Below are 23,506 nucleotides of genomic sequence, written 5' to 3'. Positions count from 1 at the left end.
CGGCGAATACTGCTATTGTGCAGTACTTACTTTTTATGCTCAATATGTGACTCAAAGTAATATTTTCACAGTAGTTGTCTGTTTTTTCGGAAAACAGTAGAATGCTGTTGCAGAAATTCCCTAAATTAACAGCTATTTGTTACAGTGTAGGCTACTTTGTTTAGGTAGGGTGACCATATCGCGGGAGGTTCGCAGGTAAGCACTTTAGTGCTGAACGTAACAGGTTCGGGCACCAGCACCGGCTCCGTTCTGGTCGGCCTGAAAGCCCTAAGGGAGCGCAGAGATAAAGAATAGAAGAGACAACGGCAGTAAAGCCGCGAGGTTGCATGTTCCAATGGTAAATACCGGAATCATTTCACGCTAGTTGCAGTCAAAGGCAATAATGTTTATATCCAAAGTATGCTGTGCCTAGGAAACAAAGTTATGTCCGTAACGAGCGACTCCACTAAGCACCTCTCAATATTGCATGATGACACACCTCCAAGCCCTGCGCAGCTAGTTTCAGCTGTAGTGAAGAGGGAGACGGAGGCAAGCCAAACCTGATTTCTCAGGACACGAGTGAGCTCAACAAAATTATCGCCAGGTATGTGGTTGAAAACATGTTGCCCCTATCCACTGTGGGGTCGGAGTTGTAAGGTCTCTTGTTAAAAAAAAAACAAACCAACCAAAAAACACCTCGTGGAAGAGAAATGAGCGCATGCCTAATGTCTAATGACTGAAAAGAAAATAAAAGTCCGCAACACTGTAAATGCTCCCAGAAGATTTATTGGCACTATTTATTGTGCCAATAAATCTTCTGGGAGCATTTACAGTGTTGCGGACCTTTATTTTCTTTTCAGTTATCTTACGTTTGGTCCAGCACCTGTGCCACTGATGTGCGCGCATTCTTTGACTTTCTAATGTCTAATGACTGCCAGGCATCCTCCTCAGCTCAAACCTTTTTAAAATATGCGGACGACACAGCACTGGTGGGCTTTTTACATTCAAACATTTTATCTGCTGAATGTTTTGAAAGGGAGGTTGATGGTTTTATCAGGTGGTGCACAGGCAATTTTTTACAAGTGAATGTTAAAAAGACAAAAGAAATGGTGATAGATTTTAGCAAAAAGCCAATGCCCCATCTAAGATCATCGGCGAACAGATAGAGAGGGTCGCATCATATACTGTAAGTACCTGGGGATTGAGATGGACGACAGAATGTCTTTTAATCAATGTGCACAAAACAAATGTACACTGTAAACCCCAACATGTTTCACGAACTCTAAACTTTTGTGGAAACTTATTCCCGTTAAAGTTTTAGTTTTGTGACCAAATGTTTTATGTAAATACTACATACATGCATGCATATGCAGGACACAAAATCTTTAAGAAGATGATCAAAAACTTTGAAATGACTGAAAAGATTGAAAACTTTAATTCCATAATTAGATTTTTAGTTTTTAGCAGCCCAAGTCAAGTATGTACTCCAAACTCTAAAATGCACAGAAACAATGGTTTAAACAAAAGATTTGAGTTGAAAACTAAAACGTTTGTTTAAGTCTTACATAAAATCAGACATGTTATGTGAAAACAAATGTTATGAGAAAAATAAAATCTTGAATGTTTTAGTAGCTGCTACTCAAAGATCTAACATGCTCCATTGACATAAATATTTCGAGAATGGTGCAAAAATCAATGCAATTAGTACTTACCAGACAGTTAATTTTTTTAAGTAAACAAGCACAGCATTGTTTAGCTATATTGGCTCTAAGTTTTTGATTTCAAAATTAAAAGTTTTATGTTTTCCCATTTTAGAACAAAAAAAAAATCTTGGTTGGTTTATACTAATGCACTAGACTACCACCCCTCTGTTTAAACCAAATATAACATGAGCTTTAATTCCACAAACGTGAACAATGCTTTATATGAAGTTCCATGTGGTTGACAAACAAAAACAGTAGACAATAACACAACAATCATACAATACACAACAATCTGTTCTAAAATTTAGACCCAGTCTATACAGTCAACAGTCAATATATTACAAAGAATCAACCTCAACACATTAGGCAATTTAGTAATTTATTTGTTGTCCATTTCTGAATCTTTTATTAGGAGTTGGTGGCTGAAGGAGATCCATATAGCCTAACTTGCAATAACATTTCTCCCAAAATAGTGTCAGACTTCACAACACAGTCAGTTGTTTATCCTTTGGAGTGTTGAGCTGATGGATCATAGAGTTCTGGTGGTCCCATATCGGCTGCCTGTGGAGCATAAATAGGCCTAATAAGTTTAAGGCTTTCATGAGGACTTGTTGGATTAGGCCCCTACAGCATGATTGCTACACTGGTTTATACAGAAGTTCAATGTGCAATATGTCATCATGAAAATGCAACGCATCACTTGTAAATACACTGCAGATGTATGATACAAGAAAAATATTTGTATGAAAGGCCTACACAGTGCTAGCCTAACTAGCAGTAGCTAACATTCTAAGCTAAGTTGCTAACAAAACATACACACAGTGTAGCATCAAGAGCACCTAATGTCACACACAGCAACATAGTAAACTACTACACATACACACCAACACACTTTTATGGGTCTTTTCTTACCTTGAAGTGAGGTTGGTAGACACATTTTTCCATGCCAAGTTGTCAGTTGTGGCAAAAATACTGGATAAGAGAAAGATAACGCAAACCACGCCCACTCAATGCAAAAGCGTGGGCTCAAGTTGGGTCTCCTAAGGGGGCGTTGTCCCCTCCTTCTTCTTCTATTTTTGAGGTGTTTGCTCAAGACGTGCGCTACCGCCATATACAGCGCTAAGGGGGCTTGATTTATTCTCAACCTCAGGACTCCGAAGGTCTCCTAACCGAAGGTCTCCTAAGGGGGCGTTCACCCGACATAAAGTGGATACCGGAAAAGAAACAAAATGACGCTTCTTCCTTTGGATCTACTTTCTTTGGTTGTAGTTTGATGGTCACATGGTGTTGAGTAAATCTATCCCCCATTGACAGATTCACCATTTTTAGAGAAGTTTGTATTTTATGTTACATTTTAATAAAATAGGGTTTCTATGGTTCTGACATGAATGGGTTCTTCTTTATACAAAGCAGAAGCTGGTAAACAAAAAAAAACAACTAAAACAACCAAAAAAGTGAGTGACCAAGCCTTAGGATTCGAACTCTCAACCTCAAGATAAGGACATGCCAATATGGCTACATTCTGAGGACTATCCCCTACACCACTCAACTGCAGGTTTTGTGTTTGTAGAAAGTTAGCCCTGTTTGTTAGAAAGTATTGGACTTACTCATAATTAACAGTCAAATGTGTTTCACACATACTTTCCACTTCAAATTCGGCCAACTGACATCATACCAAAACAATAATGTTGGAATGTGTTTTTTTAATTTTTTACTAACATCCCGTGCTGGAAATCGAACTTGAAACCATCATGTTTCGAGGCCAACTGCTTAACTGTTAAGCTAGTCCATGACTGCCCAAGCACAACATGCTCACATCCATAGTCTCATATGTCAGATATAATTCCAATTGAAATGATTTAAAGAATTTGTAACTTTCACAGTTTCGCGAGAAATAAACAATAAATATCTACTTGAGTGTTTTTTTATTGGTAATACAGGATTCAAACCTGCAATCCTCTGATCTTGTGGCCATTGCCCTATCCAGACCACAGCAGCTCAAACATTGTCTTGCTTTACCTAAGCATTTTTCTTTTGTAATTTCGCTCAAAATTAAATGTGAAAAATATTGCTAATTAAAGCTGGAGTCATGGGTCTGGTGGCCATCTGAACATTTCCATACCATGTTCCAGGAAGTATGGAAGTAGGTAAGGTTATCTCCATGTTGGGGATTGAACTAACAACCTTTGAGGTTGAAGACCAGCTGTTTAACCACTACTCCATGGTCGCCTCAGCTGTTGTCAAGACATCTAGCCACTCATATGCCAGATAGAGTTCCAATTTACAAACTCAAAGACATTGTGTTAGGATGTCAGTTGTACTTAAAAACACAATGCCAACCAGAGTTAATTTATTGGTACCTGAAAACCTGTTGAGAACACCTAAAATGTGTATGTCATCTGGACATTTTTGCAATATTGAGTACTACAGCGTAAACTTTTCTAGTTCATAGTACTGTTGGGGAATACAGTGTAAGAAGTTGCAACAGAGAATGTTCTTTCTAAGGAAGCTCAAAGATTTTAAACTAGAGTGCAATTTTCTTCAATTATTTTACCAATCACTTTTACAAAGTATTTTATCATTTGGACTTATCTGTGTCTATGGCAATATGTATGTGCAGGACCACAAAAAATTGCAGCTTCATCATCAAATCGTCCAGCAGAGTGATTGGTGTTGACCAGACATCTGCAGTTGAGTTGTACAACAAGCTTGTTTTAAGAAAGATGGACCAAATTTTAATTGACACTACACATCCCCTCTACCCCTCTAAGTTTTTAAAGAGTACTAGGTCAAATGACAGACTCCTGCAAAGAACAATCAGGACAGTAAGATACCAAAAGTCATTTGTACCCACAGCGATCAGGCTATATAACAGCAAGCCCAAAGCAACTACAGCACTTTAGTTCTCTCACCTGCCCTAATTTATTTGATGCATTTTATCTATTTTTACACAGCACTGTTTTACTTCTATTGTTTTTACCTATTGTTATTGTTATTTCATTTTACATCACATGTTCTTATCCCTTATTTATTTTATTGTGGTGTGTCCAGCGTCTACTGTCTATGTGTTGTAGTATGTCTTCAGGAGATGTGAAATGTTGACCACTTGAGTTTCCCCCTGAGGGATAATAAAGTTTACCTTGACATCCCTAAAAACGTTGTGAACTGGATTAACATTCACCATTGATAAAAGGTCATGAAGATAGGCTATTTGTTAGTAGCATAGGCAAAAATAACATCACAGACAAAATAACATCAAAGAACAAGGATGAAAAACCCATTTAACTGTTCTTTCGTTCTTTGACATTTTAAGCCAAAAAAAAAAAGTAGCGCAAAAAAGACTTCCTGGTAACTAGTTACTTTTATAGTGAAGTAACACAATTACTAACGCAATTACTTTTTGGAGAAGTAACTGGTACTTGTAATTAGTTACTTTTTCAAAGTAACTTTCACAGCACTGTCCGTACCCATTGCTTCAACTCGCTAACTCCCCGCCTCTGTGGAGAAAACAATCAAGTCGGCATTCTAAATAGTAGGCGGAAATCAGGGTGCAGAGCTGCCATCTTACCTCAGACTAACTCAGCTGACAACAACCGTTTTAGTTGTTATAATGAGATGTTTTGGCAAGGATGTTCACATTTCATTACACCTACCTCCACACTCCAATAAAGGAGTAATCACCATAACTTCACGTTGTATCAGAGACTGTAGAGGTTAGACAATTACTTTGGCGGCCCTTGTCTATTATTTCATCGATATTTTGTACTTATATTGGGTAGTCATGCATGTGCATAATAGCTTACGATGTATTTGACATACTTTACTCAAAGTTAAGGTCAGGAGTGTGTTTATCAGTGTAACGGAGGCTAACTAGCACAGAGTTTGCGTGGAACGTTGGTAAACCTCCCTCCGATAGCTTCATACATAGCGTCTCATGCCGTTGGGCCGAGAGACTAGACTAGTCCCAGCGGTATCGTACTGTGTCTCCCATTGCCGGGCCGTTGTAGTTGACGAGATTGCGCGTTCGATCCCAGAGGAGGGTGAACAGGTGCAAGATGAGCTCCGTCACATCAGCAGTGTTTTAAAACGAGAGGTGACCGCTTCTGTCTACATTTTTCCCCTGCAGACGCTTGGATAACCATATCAACAACACAAGCTCAAACAGACAGGGAGCGCCCGTGCAGAAAGACGCTTTCTTTGTCCAGGTTGCAAAGTTGTGAGAGCCCTCGTAGTAAATGCATTTATCGGATAAACTTACTTGCACTATGCGTTGCCAGCGCGGGGAAAAAAATAGGAGACAGACAGTAGTAACTTTCATACAGTCAGTTAATGTGCTTCACGTAGACTGGGATATGAACGACAAATAACACCTATTGCACGCAGATTTCCCAGACATTAGGCTACAGCAATACAGCAAATTTGCTGTGCAATGTCTGGAGTAACATGGCGGCCGCAGATATCGGAAACACGACCGACTGTCAGTCTAGTTTGTGTCAATGACGCTGGCTCGCACCTCGAGGTCATAAGCACAAGGTAGGATGGGAGGAAAGAGAAAAATAGGGACACACGGACGTCGTAAGATTGTCGTAAGGACGGACATATGGTCACCCTAGTTTAGGGGCAACCGTGGCCTAGTGGTTAGGAAGGTGGACTCAGAATCAGAGGGCTCCAGGTTCTAAATCCACCCTTACCTCTCCCTATACCTTCATCCATGGCTGAAGTGCCATTGAGCAAGTGAACTAACCCCTCATTGCTCCAGGGACTGTAACCATTACACTGTAAATAACTAACTCGCTGTGGGTAAAAGCGTCTCCGCCAAGGAGGTTATGTTTTCTGCTGCATTGGTTGGTCTGTCTGTCTGTCTGTTTGTCAGCAGGATAACTCAAAAGCTTATGAACGGATTTGGATGAAATTTGGTGGAGTTGTTGGAAATGACCCAAGGAACAAGTGATTAAAATCTGGTGTTGATCCAGATCAAGAGCCGGAACCAGGACATTTTAAAAAGATTCTTCCCCATTGCTAGCATACAAATCTAGACGCCCCTTGTGACTGCAAATTGAAATGCGGGAAAGGGCGAAAAATGACATTGCAGTTTCTAACTTCACAAACAGAAGGCAGAAATATGAAACAAAAATCGGGTGTAACATATTCTAACAAACCGTTTCCTTGGCTTAGGTCTGCACTCTTGGAGTGCATTTCTAGTTCTAATTTAATGTTTAGACAGAAATGTTCCCATCGGGGTACCTCACGACTGTCAGTACAGGTAACATTACATAACATGGAATTGTGCATACTATACAGTATTACTTTTAAGTATTGTACACGTAAGCACAAACAACTTTGATCTCACACATATTCTTTAAGAATACATCATAAATCATAAAATAAATATCATATAGGTCTGAGTCGTCTTGACCCTTTCTTAATAAAAAAAATATATGCATATTGTTATCAAACAAATGTCGAAGTCTTCCAACATCTCAGGAATCCTCCTTTGCCTTTAGGGTCTTAAAAAATACAAGGGCCAGAAAGCAACACCTACAAAAACAGTTCTGGAAAATTAATTAGACCATATTTGATCTGTGTTCATCCATTACTGACAAAATGACACCACTGGACAAACAGTTACCCATGCAGAAAAAATGTGAATTCTTTCCACAAATGGATAGAGGTCATAACATCCTGTTTCAAAAAGGTTGTATTTGCTTTAGTGTGGATTTCATATTTTAACAGCTGACAAAGTTAGCATACTTAAGGCAGACCCTAGTCACTGCTGTTTTAGTGGACTCCAGTTGGGGTTGAATTCAAGGTTTGGTCATCATTTCTTATAGCTGGTAGATTGGTAAAAAGGTGGCTGAACACACAGTACATCTTATATTATTATATACATAATGTGTTAGAATGTGTGTATTTGCATGGGAAATCTGTAGATAATGTGTAACTGTATAATCCGATACATTTTCAGATGAAACTGCTTAAGGACATTTACTGTGTTTGTTTTCAGCATGGATACCAAACTACTCGTAGTCTGCTTCACTGCAGTGCTACTCACTGGTAAGTACAATGCCTTTATGTCAGCATTCATTTTTTACTTTAAAGGTGCACTGTGTAAGATTATGGCCAGAGTAGGTATTGCAACTATGCTGCTCATTGAAACTGAACTGCCCGTTGCCAAATTTGACCTTTTCATGAATATTTACTAAGTAATAAACTAATATTTACTAGTGTGATCAAAATACAATAATTATTGCAGCTAAAAATGTCTATTTCTAGAAATTCAAAATGCCGATCCATGGAGAAGATCTTCATTTTCATGTCTGAAAAGTAAAATTTTCCCAGTCATAATGAACACTTAGAATTTGATGGTGGTGGTAAGTATTCATGAAAATGGTAACATTTGTGAATGGGCAGCATGAATTCTGGAAATAAACAACTAAACATATTACACAGTGAACCTTTAACATTATGAGTCACCCACTTTCCATAAATATCTTGCATTTGTGCCAGAAAACATTCTTGTACACAATATAGTATTGGAAATCTTTAGAGATACTGTATGTAAGCTTAATATCAGATGAAATCAAAATGAGTTACTTGTTTCACTAACATGATACTTGGACCTGTGAGTATACACTACCTGGACATTAATTTGATATGTTGATTGGTATTGATTTTAACCTCACCACTTTATGATTTTGTTTTTCAACCATGTGTTTTGCATTCAGCCGAAAGAAATACCCACATCACCCTTTCTGCTTTTCATTTGCAGTTAATGGGTGTCCCGATGGCCGTGAATTTCTGACCAGCTTCTTGACAAACGTACAATATAGTTATACCGACCAAAAATTTCAGCTTATTATCACTGCCTATGAAAGCCCAGCCATCGTCAATGTCTTATGTCCTTCTTATGAGAAGCAGTTGACAGTGGCCAAGGGGACAACCATCCGCCTATCCTTACCAAAGACAGTTGAACTAGATGGCCATGGGGTCAGTGACAAAGTAGTCCGAATCACCTCTGACAATTACGTCACTGTGACCACATCCAATAGAAAACCTTACACTGGTGACTCCAGCGTAATCCTGCCGACACATCAGTTAGGGAGAGAATATGTAGTTTTCACACCAGACCCAAAGCCAATGGCAGCACTTTTTGCAATTGTAAATGGTGACAAAGTGAACGTGGTTGAGGTCATGCCTGCTGACACACCCGGAAAGCATGACACCTATACATTGCAGCCGTATGAAGCCTTCCAGTTTAAGAATGCCAAGTCTTGGACTGGGACTAGGGTCAGGTCCTCACATCCCATAGCTGTTTTAGCAGGGGCAGAGTGTACTCAATTATCCAAATACTGTGAACATGTATATGAACAGCTTATTCCTGTGGAAAGGCTTTCAACTCACTACTTGGTCCCATCTATGCTTAGGCAAAAAACTAATATTTACATTGATTATGCCAACGTGGTTGCAACTGAGGATCACACAACAGTGACCATTACATGCGGGACATATCCCAGTAACTACATGTTAGATGCTGGTGAAACCAAGACTATTGAGATGAGATATGTTGAACCCTGTGCAGTAATCAGCAACAAAAAGGTAATGGTTATGTACTTTGGCAATAATTATCCCTATGATGTGTTTCTGACAACCATTCTTCCCACCTCGGAGATGTCAAACAGCTGGTCCTTCACAATTGAACCACTGTTTGACAACTCTGCTGTAATAATATCAGAAGCAAAGAACTCTGCCATGATACAGGGTCTCGAAGGAGCACAGTGGAACATTTTCAATTCCGATGAACGGTATGTTTGGACAACCAAAACGTTCACGCATAAGGAATCAGATACTTTTGTCATTTTTGGAACCGCCTTGATGGCAGTTTATATCTTTGGCGGATTACAATCGAATGGGTATGGCACAACTGGAGTCTGCTCTTCAGGTAAGTGTTATTCTAGGTATGAATAACATGAGGTATTCTCATGTTATGAAAATTACAATTCGTAACAGATTGGTGGATGTTTCTATGTGTTTGTGTGTGTGTGTACATGTGTGTGTTATTCTTCCTGCCAATGTCTTAATGCTGTTGCATACAGGCATAATCCCTCTAAAGCGGCGTACACACACATTACTAGCTTCTCGCTCTTTCATGGAACGTTCGCTGAAAGTTCCTGCCGCTTTAACTGCCAATGTACAGGCGAGAAGTACAGAATTCTACTTTCCAATTGTTTACTTGCTTACTCGCCTCGCTCGAAGTTGAAATATTGCATCGCTTGTACAGTACTCGCCTACTCGCCTGCTCGTCTCGCTGGAACACATTGACATTCTATTGACTTCATTCACTGAGCGATTAACTAGTAGCGACGTGTGTGTACGTACGGCCCTTTAGGCCGTTTTATCAGTGGTCACACTTGATTCAATATGTTGTCATATATTTTATATTTTATTTGGTATCAGAATTCCCGTTAGCTGATGGACACATCAGCTGCTCTTCCTGGGGTCCACACACAACATCTACCAAACGTATTGCAAACATAATTTCTCATCCATGTATCCTTATTTTAGGAAAAGCACAAACTCCAGCACCTGATCCCTGTGATAGCATCATATGTCGGGAAAAGGAGGAATGCCGCGGTGACTGTGTCGCCACATCAGAGGACACCTGCTATGCCCTGGGGGATCCCCACTACAGAACATTTGATGGCAGACGCTACGACTTCCAGGGTACCTGCACCTACACCATGGCAAAGGTTGTGAAAACAGAGGCAAGTCTCGCTCCCTTCACAGTCCTGGCCAAGAACAACCACAGAGGGAGCCGATGGGTGGCATTTGTGAGGACAGTGACAGTGACTGTCTACAATCACACCGTAGCCATTAGCAACAGACGGGGACAGGTGGAGGTAAGGAATCCAAGACATTTTTAGCAGGTAATACTTTGCCCTAGTTACTACCACGAGTCCCGTTTATAAATGTGATTCAGACTAATCCATACTGGATTCTTTTCCAGGTGGATGGTGAAATTGTTTACCTGCCTGTGAGTTTAGCTGGAGGAAAACTTGTGGTGGTCCAGAGTGGCAGGTATGCCATTATGAAAACGGACTTTGGTCTGAGAGTCACATATGACTGGAATATGATGCTGTACATCACAGTTCCAAGCAGCTACTTCCGAGCCCTGGGTGGCCTTTGTGGGAACTACAATGGTGACCGTGGGGATGAGTGGACCAGCCCCTCTGGCAGTCAGCTCTCCTCAGCCCTTGAGTTTGCCAAGAGCTGGAAAGAAGCAGACGGTGACTTGTTCTGCCATGATAACTGCCATGGAAGATGTCCCACTTGTTCACCAACAGAGCAAGAGAAATATGGTGGGAACGGCTACTGTGGAAAAATCACTGACCCCAAGGGTGTTTTTGCTAAATGCATAAGCGAAGTAGACCCTGAAATCTACTTCAGCAATTGTGTCTTTGACATCTGCATCAATAATGGCCTCACCAGCTTCCTATGTGATAATGTGGAAAATTATGTTGATGCCTGTATGGCCCAAGGCATCAAGATTGACCGCTGGAGGACTGTTGCTGACTGCCGTAAGTGTTTGCTTGGACATTCAGTATATTTTTTAAACAGCAGGGCTTTGTTTTCTATACATGTTACACATTATAAATATGAGAAATTGTGATATTAAAAGAGGCATTTTTAATGTTCTGGCCTGTCTTTATCGTTGCTCACAGCAATTGATTGTCCTGCAAACAGCCACTATGATGCTTGTGGACCAGCATGTACCTCCTCCTGTGCTGATAAAAATGCCGCCTCCACCTGCAAGCTGCCATGTGTAGAGGGCTGCCAGTGTAATGCAGGCTTTGTCCTCAGCGGTGACACATGTGTAAGAGAGACATCATGTGGCTGCACCCATGAGGGTCGCTACCACCCACCTGGAAAGACATTTTGGGCTGACAACACATGTACTAAAAGATGCACTTGCAACTCTGGAACCATTCAGTGCACTAACACTAAGTGCAAGAGTTCAGAGGTGTGTTCGGTGAGGAATGGAGTGAGAGACTGCCATCCCCTCTCTTATAGCACCTGCTATGGCTCAGGTGATCCACACTATCGATCATTTGATGGGAAGAAATTTGACTTCCAGGGAACTTGTACATACTACCTGTCCAAGCTGTTGAACACTACGGATGAAAGTCTGGAAGCATTTGAGGTGCAAGTCCAAAATGAGAACAGAGGCCGCAACAAGGCAGTGGCATACACAAAGACAGTCCTGATAAAAGTGTATGGGCATACCATTGTTTTAAGCAGTGACAATCCAGGAAGAGTGACGGTGAGTGTAACAACCAGAAAAAAGTCTGACATAATCAATCCTTGGTACACCAAAACCCAAAGGTCTTACTAGCACCCACTTACCTCTACAGTAATAACACAATATGTGTACTTTACTTCACTCTTGAGTTTTTGTGACACTACGCCCAGATAACTGTTACTAATTTCTGTTTTCCATCTTTTCCAAGCTTGATGATGTATTCGTAAATTTCCCAATAACACTGGAGGATAGTCAACTGTCAATTGTTCGAAGAGGCTGGTCTGGAGTGGTAAAAACTGAGTTCGGCTTACGAGTCCAGTATGACTGGAGAAGCTACGTGTCAGTTACTCTGCCTAGCACCTACAGTGGAGAGGTAGGTGGTCTGTGTGGAAACTTCAATGCCAATGGAAATGACGACATACACACACCTGACAACACCCCTGCCACAACTCCTGCAGAGTTTGATGAGAGCTGGAAAGTGAAGGATGACCCGCGATGCAAAGACGCATGCCAAAAATGTCCTGTTTGTGACATTAACTCTGAGCCAAATAAACCGTACCGAGAGGCATGTCGTATTCTCACAAATCAGAATGGTCCCTTCAAGGCTTGTCACATCAAAGTGAATCCCCAGCCATATTTTGAGGACTGTGTTTATGACATGTGCATGTATCATGGCCACTCCTCAGCTCTTTGCGATGCCCTCAGTGCATACACTGCAGTTTGCCAAGAAGCCAAAGCCAGCATCACTGTTTGGAGAACGGACACATTCTGTCGTAAGTGTCACACAATTTCAGTCTTTTAAAAGTTTGCTTTTACCAACTCGGTTCTTTCACTACACAAATGTTCACTATTTCACTCCAATACTCTCTTAGTACCGCTTCAAGGATTTTGTTAAGAATAGAAATCATACAGTCACTTGTTTGGAATGAAGATATTTTATTTCTGTTCACCAGCTCTGATCTGCAAGCCATACAGCCACTATGAGCTGTGTGCAGACAGCTGTTCTCAAATGTGTGGCACCAATGACATCTGTGATGTCACTTCTTGCAAAGAGGGCTGTGAGTGTGATGACGGCTTTGAATTCAGCAATGGACAGTGTGTGCGGGAGGAACAGTGTGGCTGTCTCTACAATGGTCAGTACTATGAACACGGGCAGATGTTTTTCCCTGGTGAGCAATGTGCCCGGCGTTGTGAGTGTGGAGATAATCGCAGGGTGCAGTGCCAGGACAGCTTCTCCTGTGGTCCTGGTGAAGTGTGCAAAATCCACGATGGAACCAAGGGCTGCTTCCCAACAGACAAAGCAGCTTGCTCTGTGTCAGGATCTGGACACTATCAAACATTCGATAACAGGGTCTTCAGTGTTCCTGGAAACTGTAAGTACACAATGGCAGAGGTTGTAGAGGACAAAGAGGGAAAGAGGGTTCCCTTCAATGTGATCATCCATCAGGAATCAGCAACTGATGACCCAACAGTTACCAGAAGTGTCCAAATACAAGTCAACGACCACATCCTCTCCATGCTGCCTGGACGCCAGTGGGAACTCTTGGTAACTCTTGGATTCATCATTCATGTTTCCAGTTTCTGTCCTGTTCTCTTATCTGTTTTTCCGATATGCGAAAATTGTGATAATCTGCATTATTGTCATCTTATTTCTTGATGTTGATTCACAAACAGTATAGCCACAAGAGATAATGCAAACTAGACTACAAAGTAGATTGAATATTCCATTCAGTTCATTTTCTTTTCTTTTCCTTCGCTTAGCTTTGCCATTTGCCTCTAGTGCGGGTTCTATTGTCCCAAAAATAAGGTTTAGGAACATTTCATATAGATTTTTCCAAATTGTGTTTTTCATCAACTACAGACCCCATAGTCTTCAGATCCACCTGTTTCCAAGATCCAAAATCCAAGATGGCGGATATTTGGTCATATTCTTACACAATTGAATGTAATTGAAAGAAACATGTCATATACATTTTTGGAATTGGTGTTTTTTATATTTCTTACACCCCCTGAACACAAAACAACCTGTTTCCGCCCCCGCCCCTTAAGTTTTAGTACCAAAATCCAAGATGGCTGACATGACATATAGCATAAATTATATATTTGCTGTTTTAAGGTCTCTAAAGTCATTGTTTTTTCTTGTATTTGTAATATTCACAATGGATTAAGGACTGTTCAGTCAGCCATTACATGAACTTCATTGAAAAATTATTCAATCAGAAAAGGCATTGAACGGCTCTTTTTATGACCAGGTATGTGTCTTATCCTATGTGTTTGTAGGACCCCCTCTGAATCAGTGTTAATTTCGTCAGCTTTTTTAAATTTAGTCTTAGTCTTAGTCACAATGACGAAAATCAATTTTAGTCTTAGTCAAATTTAGTCATTGCCTTCACAATTTAGTCTTAGTCTTCGTCTAAATGACGAAAATTAATTTTAGTCATAGTCAAATTTTAGTCATTTTAGTCAACATTTCACATTTTCGTCATTTTAGTCAAATTATTACACAAATTATTACTAGATAGCCTATTGCAGCAAATATTCACATTGTTACTAGCTTATTTTCCACCAAAACCCAAATCAGTCCTGTAAAAGTAATTTCAGCAGCATAGAGCAAAGGAGCATTAGACACACACACTTCCAGGTGCAGGTTGCGCTCTCTCTCTCTCTCGTGCATTAGAAGCTGCTGCGTATTATTTGCTTTTGAATTTGATCACATAGGCTACAAGCTCTTCTTCACCTGACCGCGTGACTCATAGCCTGCAGATTGCAGGCAGTGGGAAGACCAGACATCCCAATGAAGTCCAAGAAGTTTCCCTGATATTTGATAGTGGCTCCCCGATGGCCGCGAGTCAGATACAATATTCCTGTTTTAGACTTTGCAAGTTCGCGTTATTTCGATTTGCAATGCGGGACAGAGAAAGATAATGCCTCGTGCGTCATTCCTGGAATATACTTCAAATAGATTACGCGCACTTCGTAGGACGCCCTGCAAAAGTCCTGGGGGAAAAGTAGGCAGTTGTTCTATGCAGACTGGACGACAAAAAGGACATTGACAAACAATGGTTGAACACTAATGCTGTTTTGTTTGTCGGGATGTCGAGGGTCGATAAGCATCTCCAAGTTTAAGCAATGAGTTTTTAGAACTTGGGATGTCTGGGAGACGCTATTGTAATACGCATCGCATGGAAGTGATGTCGACTGCCTTGGGTCTTTTAGTGTTGCCCTCGACGGGAACAAGTTTCAATTCTCCGCACTTTAAACCCTGATCGCCCACACATTGATTCTTATCAAAACTACAGTAGCCGTGCCTCTGTTTAGACTACTTAAACAACGTTACCCCTGTAGCGCGCGCATCCCTTAAACGTCTCCCGGTGTGTCTGATCTAAATAAATGCATGAATCCGATCTTCATGATTTGCTTGCAAACTGCCTATTCATACGGTTAAACAGCCAATATAGCAAACATTACAAAAGAACAGACAACGGACGTCGGCGTATATGTCACAGGTGGGAGGTGCGCGTTGCCAAGCGGCACCTCCACTTACTCTCGACTACCCCGAGGAGCATTGTACACCAAAACACACCAAGACACCAAGAGAACACAGAGATAAAAAGTTTCCAACCAATAGTCCTTTTATTTTACTGTTACCTCAGTCCACATTCAGTCTTCAGTCTTTAAAAAGACTATTTCAGCCACACCCACCCCATACCATCTGCCCCCAGCCGAGGGGCGGCACAAAGTGTCCGTTTCGTTCCACCCTCCATCAGTCGGGGCTTGCGTCCTTCGTGGTTGCCGTTCTGTGATGGGAGTGGAGATAGACAGGTGTCATTCATTGGCCAAAGTTCCATGGGTTGAAGGTCATCACCACACACACTCTCAGCTTAAGGCTACTCAGAATTTATATTAATCGTGAATACCACTGCACACTCACACTGCACACCATTACACTGCAAACACCAGATCATAATGAGAAGCACACTGTGAACAAGGAGTAAGACAAATGCTGAGTGAAGCCATGGTGCACAACCAAGGTGGTATTATGGAAACGTGTCATCACAGCCACTGAGAGAGAGGAGAGGGAGAGAGAGTGCGCGATGGAGTGCGGGCGAGAGAGAGAGAGAGGGAGAGAGAGAGAGAAGGGGGCAGCTGCCTTTCTTGAAAGGAGGGGGCATGGACACACCAGGCGACGGACTGAAGTGATATTCATCTTGGCGAGAGGGCACGTTCCCGCCTCTCCTCGCAACATTCCAACCCGCAGACCTCCGGCGCTCCAATGGCGAACCTGTTCGGGCACAATGCCGTCCGCCACCTCCGTGGAGTCGCTGTCTGCTTGATCCATAGGATCTCTGATACGCGTCCGCCTCCGGCCATGGCTCCGCCCGGGTACCGGCTCAGCGCCCTGCTTTCTGGCTGCTGCTTCTCACCGCCACGGTCACCTCCATGGGGTCATCTCTCCCTCTCTCGTGGCGTGGCGTCTTCTGTCTTCTCCAACTCGCAAGCGTCTCTCCAAGCGTCTTCCTCTCGTGTGTCTCGTCTGCCCGTGCGTTCTCTGCTCCGTCCATAAGAAGGCTGGCACCTTCACGTGGCCCAATCAACTTGCCACCTCTACGGGCTCGCACCTGCGAGTGATTGTGGTTGATTGAGTAGGTGCAGTCTTCCCCACACGCCAAAGCGTTCTCTCCCCCACTTATCGTAGTCACCCTTGTGACATATGCGTAAGTGGAAAGGAGAAGAGGGTAAGCTCGAGGAGGTTTAAAATGACAGCATCAGAGGAAGATTGGCGAGAGTGACGGTAGCACTATTATCATGACTGCACAAACACACACGTCTTCGTTATGGACAAAAGGGTTGTTGAACATGTTTCAAAATTAACACTTGCCTCACCGTCGGCTCTTTCTTTTTCTCTTTCTGGGAAACATTTTAGGGCCTAAACTCAACTGAACAGGACTCACTGAACTAGGCTACTTCTGATTGAGCCGCACCAGCGCCAGACACTGCCTGCAGAGACAAGCAGGGCAACAGCGCGTAATCTTCTATGAAGTTCAAGAAACAATTAACAATTACAAATTAATTTTAAACAATTACATTTTTAATGTCCATTCGTCCATGGCTTGTAAATTTCGTCTCGTCTTAGTCTCCTTAACGAAAATCATTTTTTATTTTCGTCATATTTTTATGTTCTGGAAGCAATTTTTGTGCGTCATCGTCACGGGAAAAAGGGGCGTTGACGAAATATTTTCGTCATCGTCCTGGTTGACGAAATTAACACTGCTCTGAATCAGGCTTGTACGAAATTCCGAATGGAAAGAATTTCAATTCAAAGTAATGCCATAATACGAACACTAGATGGTGGTGTTCTATGTACTTTCAATGGGTGGTGTAGATTAAATTCAAAGAAATTCAAGGTAATGGCACCACCTAGTGTTCATATTATGGCATTATTTTGAATTGAAATTCTTTCCATTCGGAATTTCGTACAAGCCTGCTCTGAATACAAAACAACTTGTTTTGATTTTCCCTTTGACTTTCAGAAGCAAAATCCAAGATGGCAGTATTGTGCAGTATTGTACACCTATTGGTAATATTTTGATAGGCACATAACAACAACATCAAAGTTATCAACATTTATGTCATATTTTGCCAAAATTCAACATGGTTTCCAAAAACCCTTGAACTAGCAAATAACCTAGATCTCATCTATATCTGAACAAGAGGGGGGGGCGCTCAAGGCCCACTAAACCCGTTCTGCACCAGGGAACACAACACACCACACAACACGCCAAGACGAGGGATAAAGTTAAGAACAAAATTTATTGGGGGGATAAAAGTTATAATAAAGGGAAAAGGGGGAAACTATTGTCAGGGCCCTGGAAGGTGGAGACCGGGGGGAGGGGGGAGCTGAGAGTCACTGGGGCGGCAGCGAGGGTGGCTCGCCAGGCGGGGGTCTCGTCAGTGGCAGGACAGCGTCTGCGGTAGCAGCGGGCACGGCTCGTCCAGCGGGGACCTCGTCGGTGGCTGGACAGCGTTGGGGGATAGTGGAGGACACGGCTCGTCGGGCGGGGACCTCGTCAGTGGCCGGACAGCGTTGGGGTCGCGGCGGCACGGCTCGTCCGGCGGGGACCTCGTCAGTGGCTGGGCAGCGTGGACGTAGTGGCAGCGCGGCTCGTCCGGTGGGGACCCCGTCAGTGGCTGGACAGCGTTGGCGTCGTGGCGGCACGGCTCGTCCGGCGGGGACCTCGTCAGTGGATGGACGGCGTTGGGCAGCGGCGGCGTAGCTCGTCCAGTGGGGGCCTCGTCAGCGGATGGACGGCGTTGGGCAGCGGCGGCGTTGGGCAGCGACGGCGTTGGGCAGCGGCGGCGTTGGGCAGCGGCGGCGCGGCTCGTCCGGCGGGGGCCTCGTCAGTGGCTGGACAGCGTTGGCGTGGTGGCGGGCACAACTCTTCCGGCGGGGACCTCGTCAGTGGCTGGACAGCGTTGGCGTAGCAGTGGGCACGGCTCGTCCGGCAGGGGTCTCGTCAGTGGCTGGACAGAGTTGGGCAGCGACGGCGTTGGGCAGCGACGGCGTTGGACAGCGACGGCGCGGCTCGTCCGGCGGGGGCCTCGTCAGTGGTTGGACAGCGTTGGCGTAGCGGCGGGCACGCTCTTCCGGCGGGGACCTCGTCAGTGGATGGACAGCGGCGGCACGGCTCGTCCGGTGGTGGGGGAGGGCTCGTCAGTGGCTGGACAGCGTTGGGTCAGCGTAGGACACAGTTGAACTAGTAAACAGGAGCAGGCTAGTTATCAGTAGTCCGGGCATAGCACTCAAGGGCCCGGGGGGGGGATAGCGGCTGGTGCACCTGGGGCTGCTGTTAAGTGAAGGGAAGCACCACAGCAGATCACACTCGTGAGATTTACAGGGGTTGCTCTGACAAACACTTCAAGGCACAGCAAGCTCAGAACAATAGTGTTCGAAAACAGATGCAGACCAATTAGCATGCAAACAGGTAGCCAGCAAAGCTGAAGGGTATACTGATAATAGTGCTCGAAAAAGGGGACACTTAGCGTTGCTGTCGTCGTTGCTCCTCCCTCCCGCCAGCCGAACTGCAACCGCCCGAAGGTCTCGTCTTGTCCGAGGGCTCGGCAGGGGCAGCTTCGGTGACGGTCCGAGAGAAAGGCTACTGGAGGCTGTATTCGGTGCAAAAATACACAACACTGCAATCCGTGACAAACTCAAACTCTCAGCACTGCAATCCGTGAAACTCAACTCGTATGCACATTTCGGATGAACACAATAGTTGAAAGATGCACGAATACCAGCCCCAGCAGCCAACTACCACTCGACTAGCACCGAAGCTAACAGTTGGTAGCGGCACATCAACAACACAGCTCCAGGGTAGTCTACTTAGCTGTCGATATTCTCCCACTTCTCCTTCGTGAGGCCCGGCTTCTTCTGTCCGTTGTCCGTCTCGGCAGTCTTCTCCGGTCGTCCGTCCTCTCTGCAAGCACAGCCCGTGTGGTGTCAGGCTCCCCGGTCCTCTCTGTCGGACAAGACGCATCTCCAGCATATATATAATGCTCCCCCTCTCAAACACACCAATCGTTGGAGCGAATTTTCTCCCCCTGTCCAGCTGGGCTGCATTGGGACAATAATGAATTAACAGGGCACAATTATAAACCATTAGCCTTGCTAGGCTGGCTGCCATGTTTACATTTTGGGGACAGTGAGCCGCCATCTTTGTTCCGGATGGCTACACCGAAACCGCTCCCTAAAGGAAACGGGGAACACATATTAGTTCCGCCCCATTGTGTGTAGTCACCCCGGTGACATATATCTGAACTGACCCCTGACCTCAATAGCATAGCAGCAAGTGGAGCCGTTGTGATTTATGACAGGAGTGGAACCCTCTGTCCATCCTCATGATGCCTCAGTCTCAGAGGTAGAGCATCTGAAATTTGGGGTGACACACCTTAAATGTTGTGCGCAAATGGTGGCTTGCAATTGGCCAGTTGCAAAAAAGGCCTGTTGCCTCCAACTAAACTCCATAGACCATAGGTGGCTAACCCGCGGCTCTCGAGCCGCATAAGGTCCCTTTTGCCGGGGTCAGCTCTATGTTCCCACAGCCCCATGGCCCATTGGTCCCACAGCCCAATGGTCCCACAGCTTATTCTTATAGCTCCATGTTCCCACATTTTTAAGAAATTATTCAAATATAGGCCCTATGTTCTACAATTCCATGTTCCCACATCCCTGGGTAAACTAGGACAATATGCCTTTGAAATAAAGATGCACCGGATCCTGATTTTTAGGATCCTGCCGGATACCGGATCCACTGCTTAAGATCCTGCCGGAGGGTTGAAACACATAGCCTACTCACACACGTGGGCCCTTTTTTATCACGTTGGCTCAAACTATTTTGACTGAAAAGCCTCGGCTACCGGATCCTGGATCCTGGAACCGGATCCGGATCCTGTGAAAAACCCTATTATCCTGCCGGATCCGGAACCGGATCTTGGATCCGGTGCACCTCTAGTTTGAAACATAGGGCCTAAATTTGGATAGGGCCTAGATTCCTACAAATGTGGGAAACATTGATCAGCAGGAATATAATGTGGGACCAATGGGCTGTGGGACCAATGGGCCTAAAAAATAATGTTAAAAATCTTAGTGATGTGGGATCAATGGGCTGTGGTACCAATGGGCTGTGGGAACATAGACACGCTGTTCAAAGTCCAATCTCACGCACATCCAGATGCTTTTCGGGTGCAGGTTCAAAAGACGTTAAGTTCATAAAATGAAAAAAGGAAAAACCGCAACACCGATGCTCCCATTTACTTCATTTTAATGTGACGTTTCGGGCCACCCCGGCCCTTCCTCAGACATCGTTGACATAAGAGTCCTGTGGTCTTGCTACTACTGTTGCACTTGAAAAAGGACGAATGTCCGAAACGTTGTGCAAATAAATCACTGGGAGCATTAACAGTGTTGCGGACTTCTATCATTTATTTCAGTTACTCTATTTTGTCCAGCACCTGTGCCACTGATGTGCGCGCATTCTCCACCTTCTTGTACTACTGTAGTAGGCCTTGCCTAAATGCGTCCTGAATGATCACGTTGATGTGTGACATTTGTTATTGCATTGGCCCAAATACAGAACGTGATTTAAGCATGTTCTAAAAATAGCGCTTTAAAAAGTGACCGTGTCTTTAGCTGACTAGACAAAATAGCAGCAAAATGTTTTGACCTGAAAGATTTGGCCATCACTCCTCAAAGCAATACAACTCTCAATAAGGTCAAGAAAATGTACTGTCCATATACCTGTATGTAGATTCTATCGCTCGGATATGGCGGCAACAAATGTGCAAATGATTATCTGCTCAAGAGAGATGCGTCTGTCTGGAGCAGAGATGCGCCGAGAATCTCTGTGCTGCGTAGCCATCCCTGCGCTCTGTTAGAACAAGGAGTGTTCATGGCTATTGACCCGAATGTGAAATTGTGTTTTTGGTTTAAAATCGTCTTATTTTCTCGGGCAATAGAAAAAATAGTGCCAAAAATAATGTTCTATCCTGGTTTTTGCTGTGAATGTCGGCCGTGGTCTATCAGCTATTGTCAAAGCGGGGCGGGCAGACAGTGTGAAGGTGGGAAACAAGTTCAATCGACTTGTCCCTTGTTCGCACTCAGTTTAGTCTCAAAAAGAAAACTTTCGCTTTTCCCCTGGCCCCCTGTCAGCACCCGCTGAAACATTAATGTGGAAAATGAACGTCGATTTGACGAACCAACTTGTTAAGTTTTGGATGGTGTCGTCGTCAGACATCCAATCATCTGTGCGCAAGAAAGCGATGCCTGTGTGCGCCTGACCCCTGAATGAGCGAAGAGAGGCGGAGAATCTTTGTGTCGCGTTACTATCTTCGTGCTCTAATAAAGAGTGGGCTGCTTATGGAAATTATGCTGTGAAACGTGTTTTAGGCCATTACGTAAAATGTGAAAGAATTCATGAACAGAATGTTTTACCTGTGTACCCTTGTCTTCTTATGTAAAACAACATTTTTATCTTGAAAAAACCTTTTCAACAAAAAAATTGAAGCAGTAAAAAAAAAAGGGGGGGGTCATCTTATATTCAGGATTGTCTTGTAGTCAGGCCATTAAGTTGGAGTGTAACATCAATCTGACACTTCACACATCTGTGTGTGTGTGTGTGAAAGGAAGAGATGGTTGATGTTCATGCCCATGTGTTGGTTGTGTATGCTGGTCTGTGGTGCGAGAAGGATGGGTGATGCGCATGTTGGTGGGTGTGCGCAAGTTTATACGCGTGATGTTTGTGTGCCGATGTGGCTCTTTGCTATGACACATTACAAAATGTGGCTCTTGGTCTCCGACTGGTTGGCCACCCCTGGCATAGACTAATCAGGAATTACAAGAAAATATTAATTAATTATTAATTATTATTAATTAATTTCATAGAACAACTATCCAGAAGAATGGGCAATAGGACTAACTCATTCCACGCATTAATATATAGAGAATACTCTGTAGCATCATTGAGGCAGAAATGGGCGCCGCTAGGGGGGGAAAGATGTTACAGATTCTATGGGCCCAAGCACTGACAGCAATGACAAGGGCCCTTAAGAGGGCCCAAAAGTCGAATCTTTCATGGGGCGAAACATTTCTGGCGGCGTCCCTGGAGGCAGACACAGTTTACATTCACACTTGTGCCACCAATACTTCATGATGCCAAAGGTCTTACAAAGGTATGATAGTGTGGCCATTACTAGGGTCATGTGTGTGCACTGACTGTCATGCCAAAGAGCATAGTTCTGTGACCAGATGGAATTGGAGGAATGCAGCATTCCAGGCAGAACATTTGGGTTCATAGCCTTCAGATAAGCTGAAGCTGACTCTGAAGCAACTTTGTAGGCCTTGGTCTTGACATAGGCAGCCAATCCAGTGCATATGCAATACTACTGTACAGGTAGCACTGTATAACAGGTATTGTACATTAATTGATTCATAGTAATGTTTGTTTGAACAATAATTTGGACCTGCACAAAATCTTCTGTGCTTAAAATGAATGGCTTTATAGACCTGAAAGCGCTATTTTAATATTGATTTTGCTATATGAAATGTCGACCATCTTGGATTTTGTAACGGATTAAGTTTATGTGATGGCTGACCTCAGTCATGTAACAAATATTACCAATAAAATTCAACAATGGCTGTATAGACTTTAGAAATACTAAATATGTCAATTTTGCCAAATATGATGTCAGCCATCTTGATTTTCCCACTTAAAAGGAAGGAAAACATTGGAAACAAATTGTTTTCTATTAAATGTCGCCTTGGAATTAAAAAAAAGATTAACTGAATAAATGTAAACCTTAAAACACCATTCATGGTGAATTTGCTGTACACAATGGTGGCCATCTTGGATTTTGCCACTAAATATCAAGGAAAAAATTGGAAACAGGTGGATTTGTATTTGGGAGAGTCCTAGAAGTTTAAAAAAATGCTGAACGGAAAAATCTATATGAAATGTTCCTAAACTTACAACTG

At 43.4% G+C, this 23,506-nt stretch overlaps 1 protein-coding gene across 1 annotated transcript in view; it reads left to right on the top strand.

Annotated features, from left to right (window-relative positions):
• The window catches only part of LOC134449798 (IgGFc-binding protein-like), a 68,509-nt gene that overhangs the window by 14,490 nt on the left and 30,513 nt on the right, over positions 1–23,506 (top strand). The window contains exons 14-21 of the mRNA XM_063199906.1: positions 8,452–9,621; positions 10,245–10,579; positions 10,687–11,257; positions 11,402–12,000; positions 12,188–12,476; positions 12,666–12,752; positions 12,933–13,525; positions 18,131–18,718. Coding sequence (XP_063055976.1) covers positions 8,452–9,621; positions 10,245–10,579; positions 10,687–11,257; positions 11,402–12,000; positions 12,188–12,476; positions 12,666–12,752; positions 12,933–13,525; positions 18,131–18,718 — 4,232 coding nt within the window. The remainder of the gene's footprint in view (positions 1–8,451; positions 9,622–10,244; positions 10,580–10,686; positions 11,258–11,401; positions 12,001–12,187; positions 12,477–12,665; positions 12,753–12,932; positions 13,526–18,130; positions 18,719–23,506) is intronic.

This window comes from Engraulis encrasicolus, chromosome 5, assembly GCF_034702125.1.
Source record: "Engraulis encrasicolus isolate BLACKSEA-1 chromosome 5, IST_EnEncr_1.0, whole genome shotgun sequence".
Classification (NCBI taxonomy): domain Eukaryota; kingdom Metazoa; phylum Chordata; class Actinopteri; order Clupeiformes; family Engraulidae; genus Engraulis; species Engraulis encrasicolus.
This window is presented reverse-complemented; position numbering and strand designations above follow the sequence as displayed.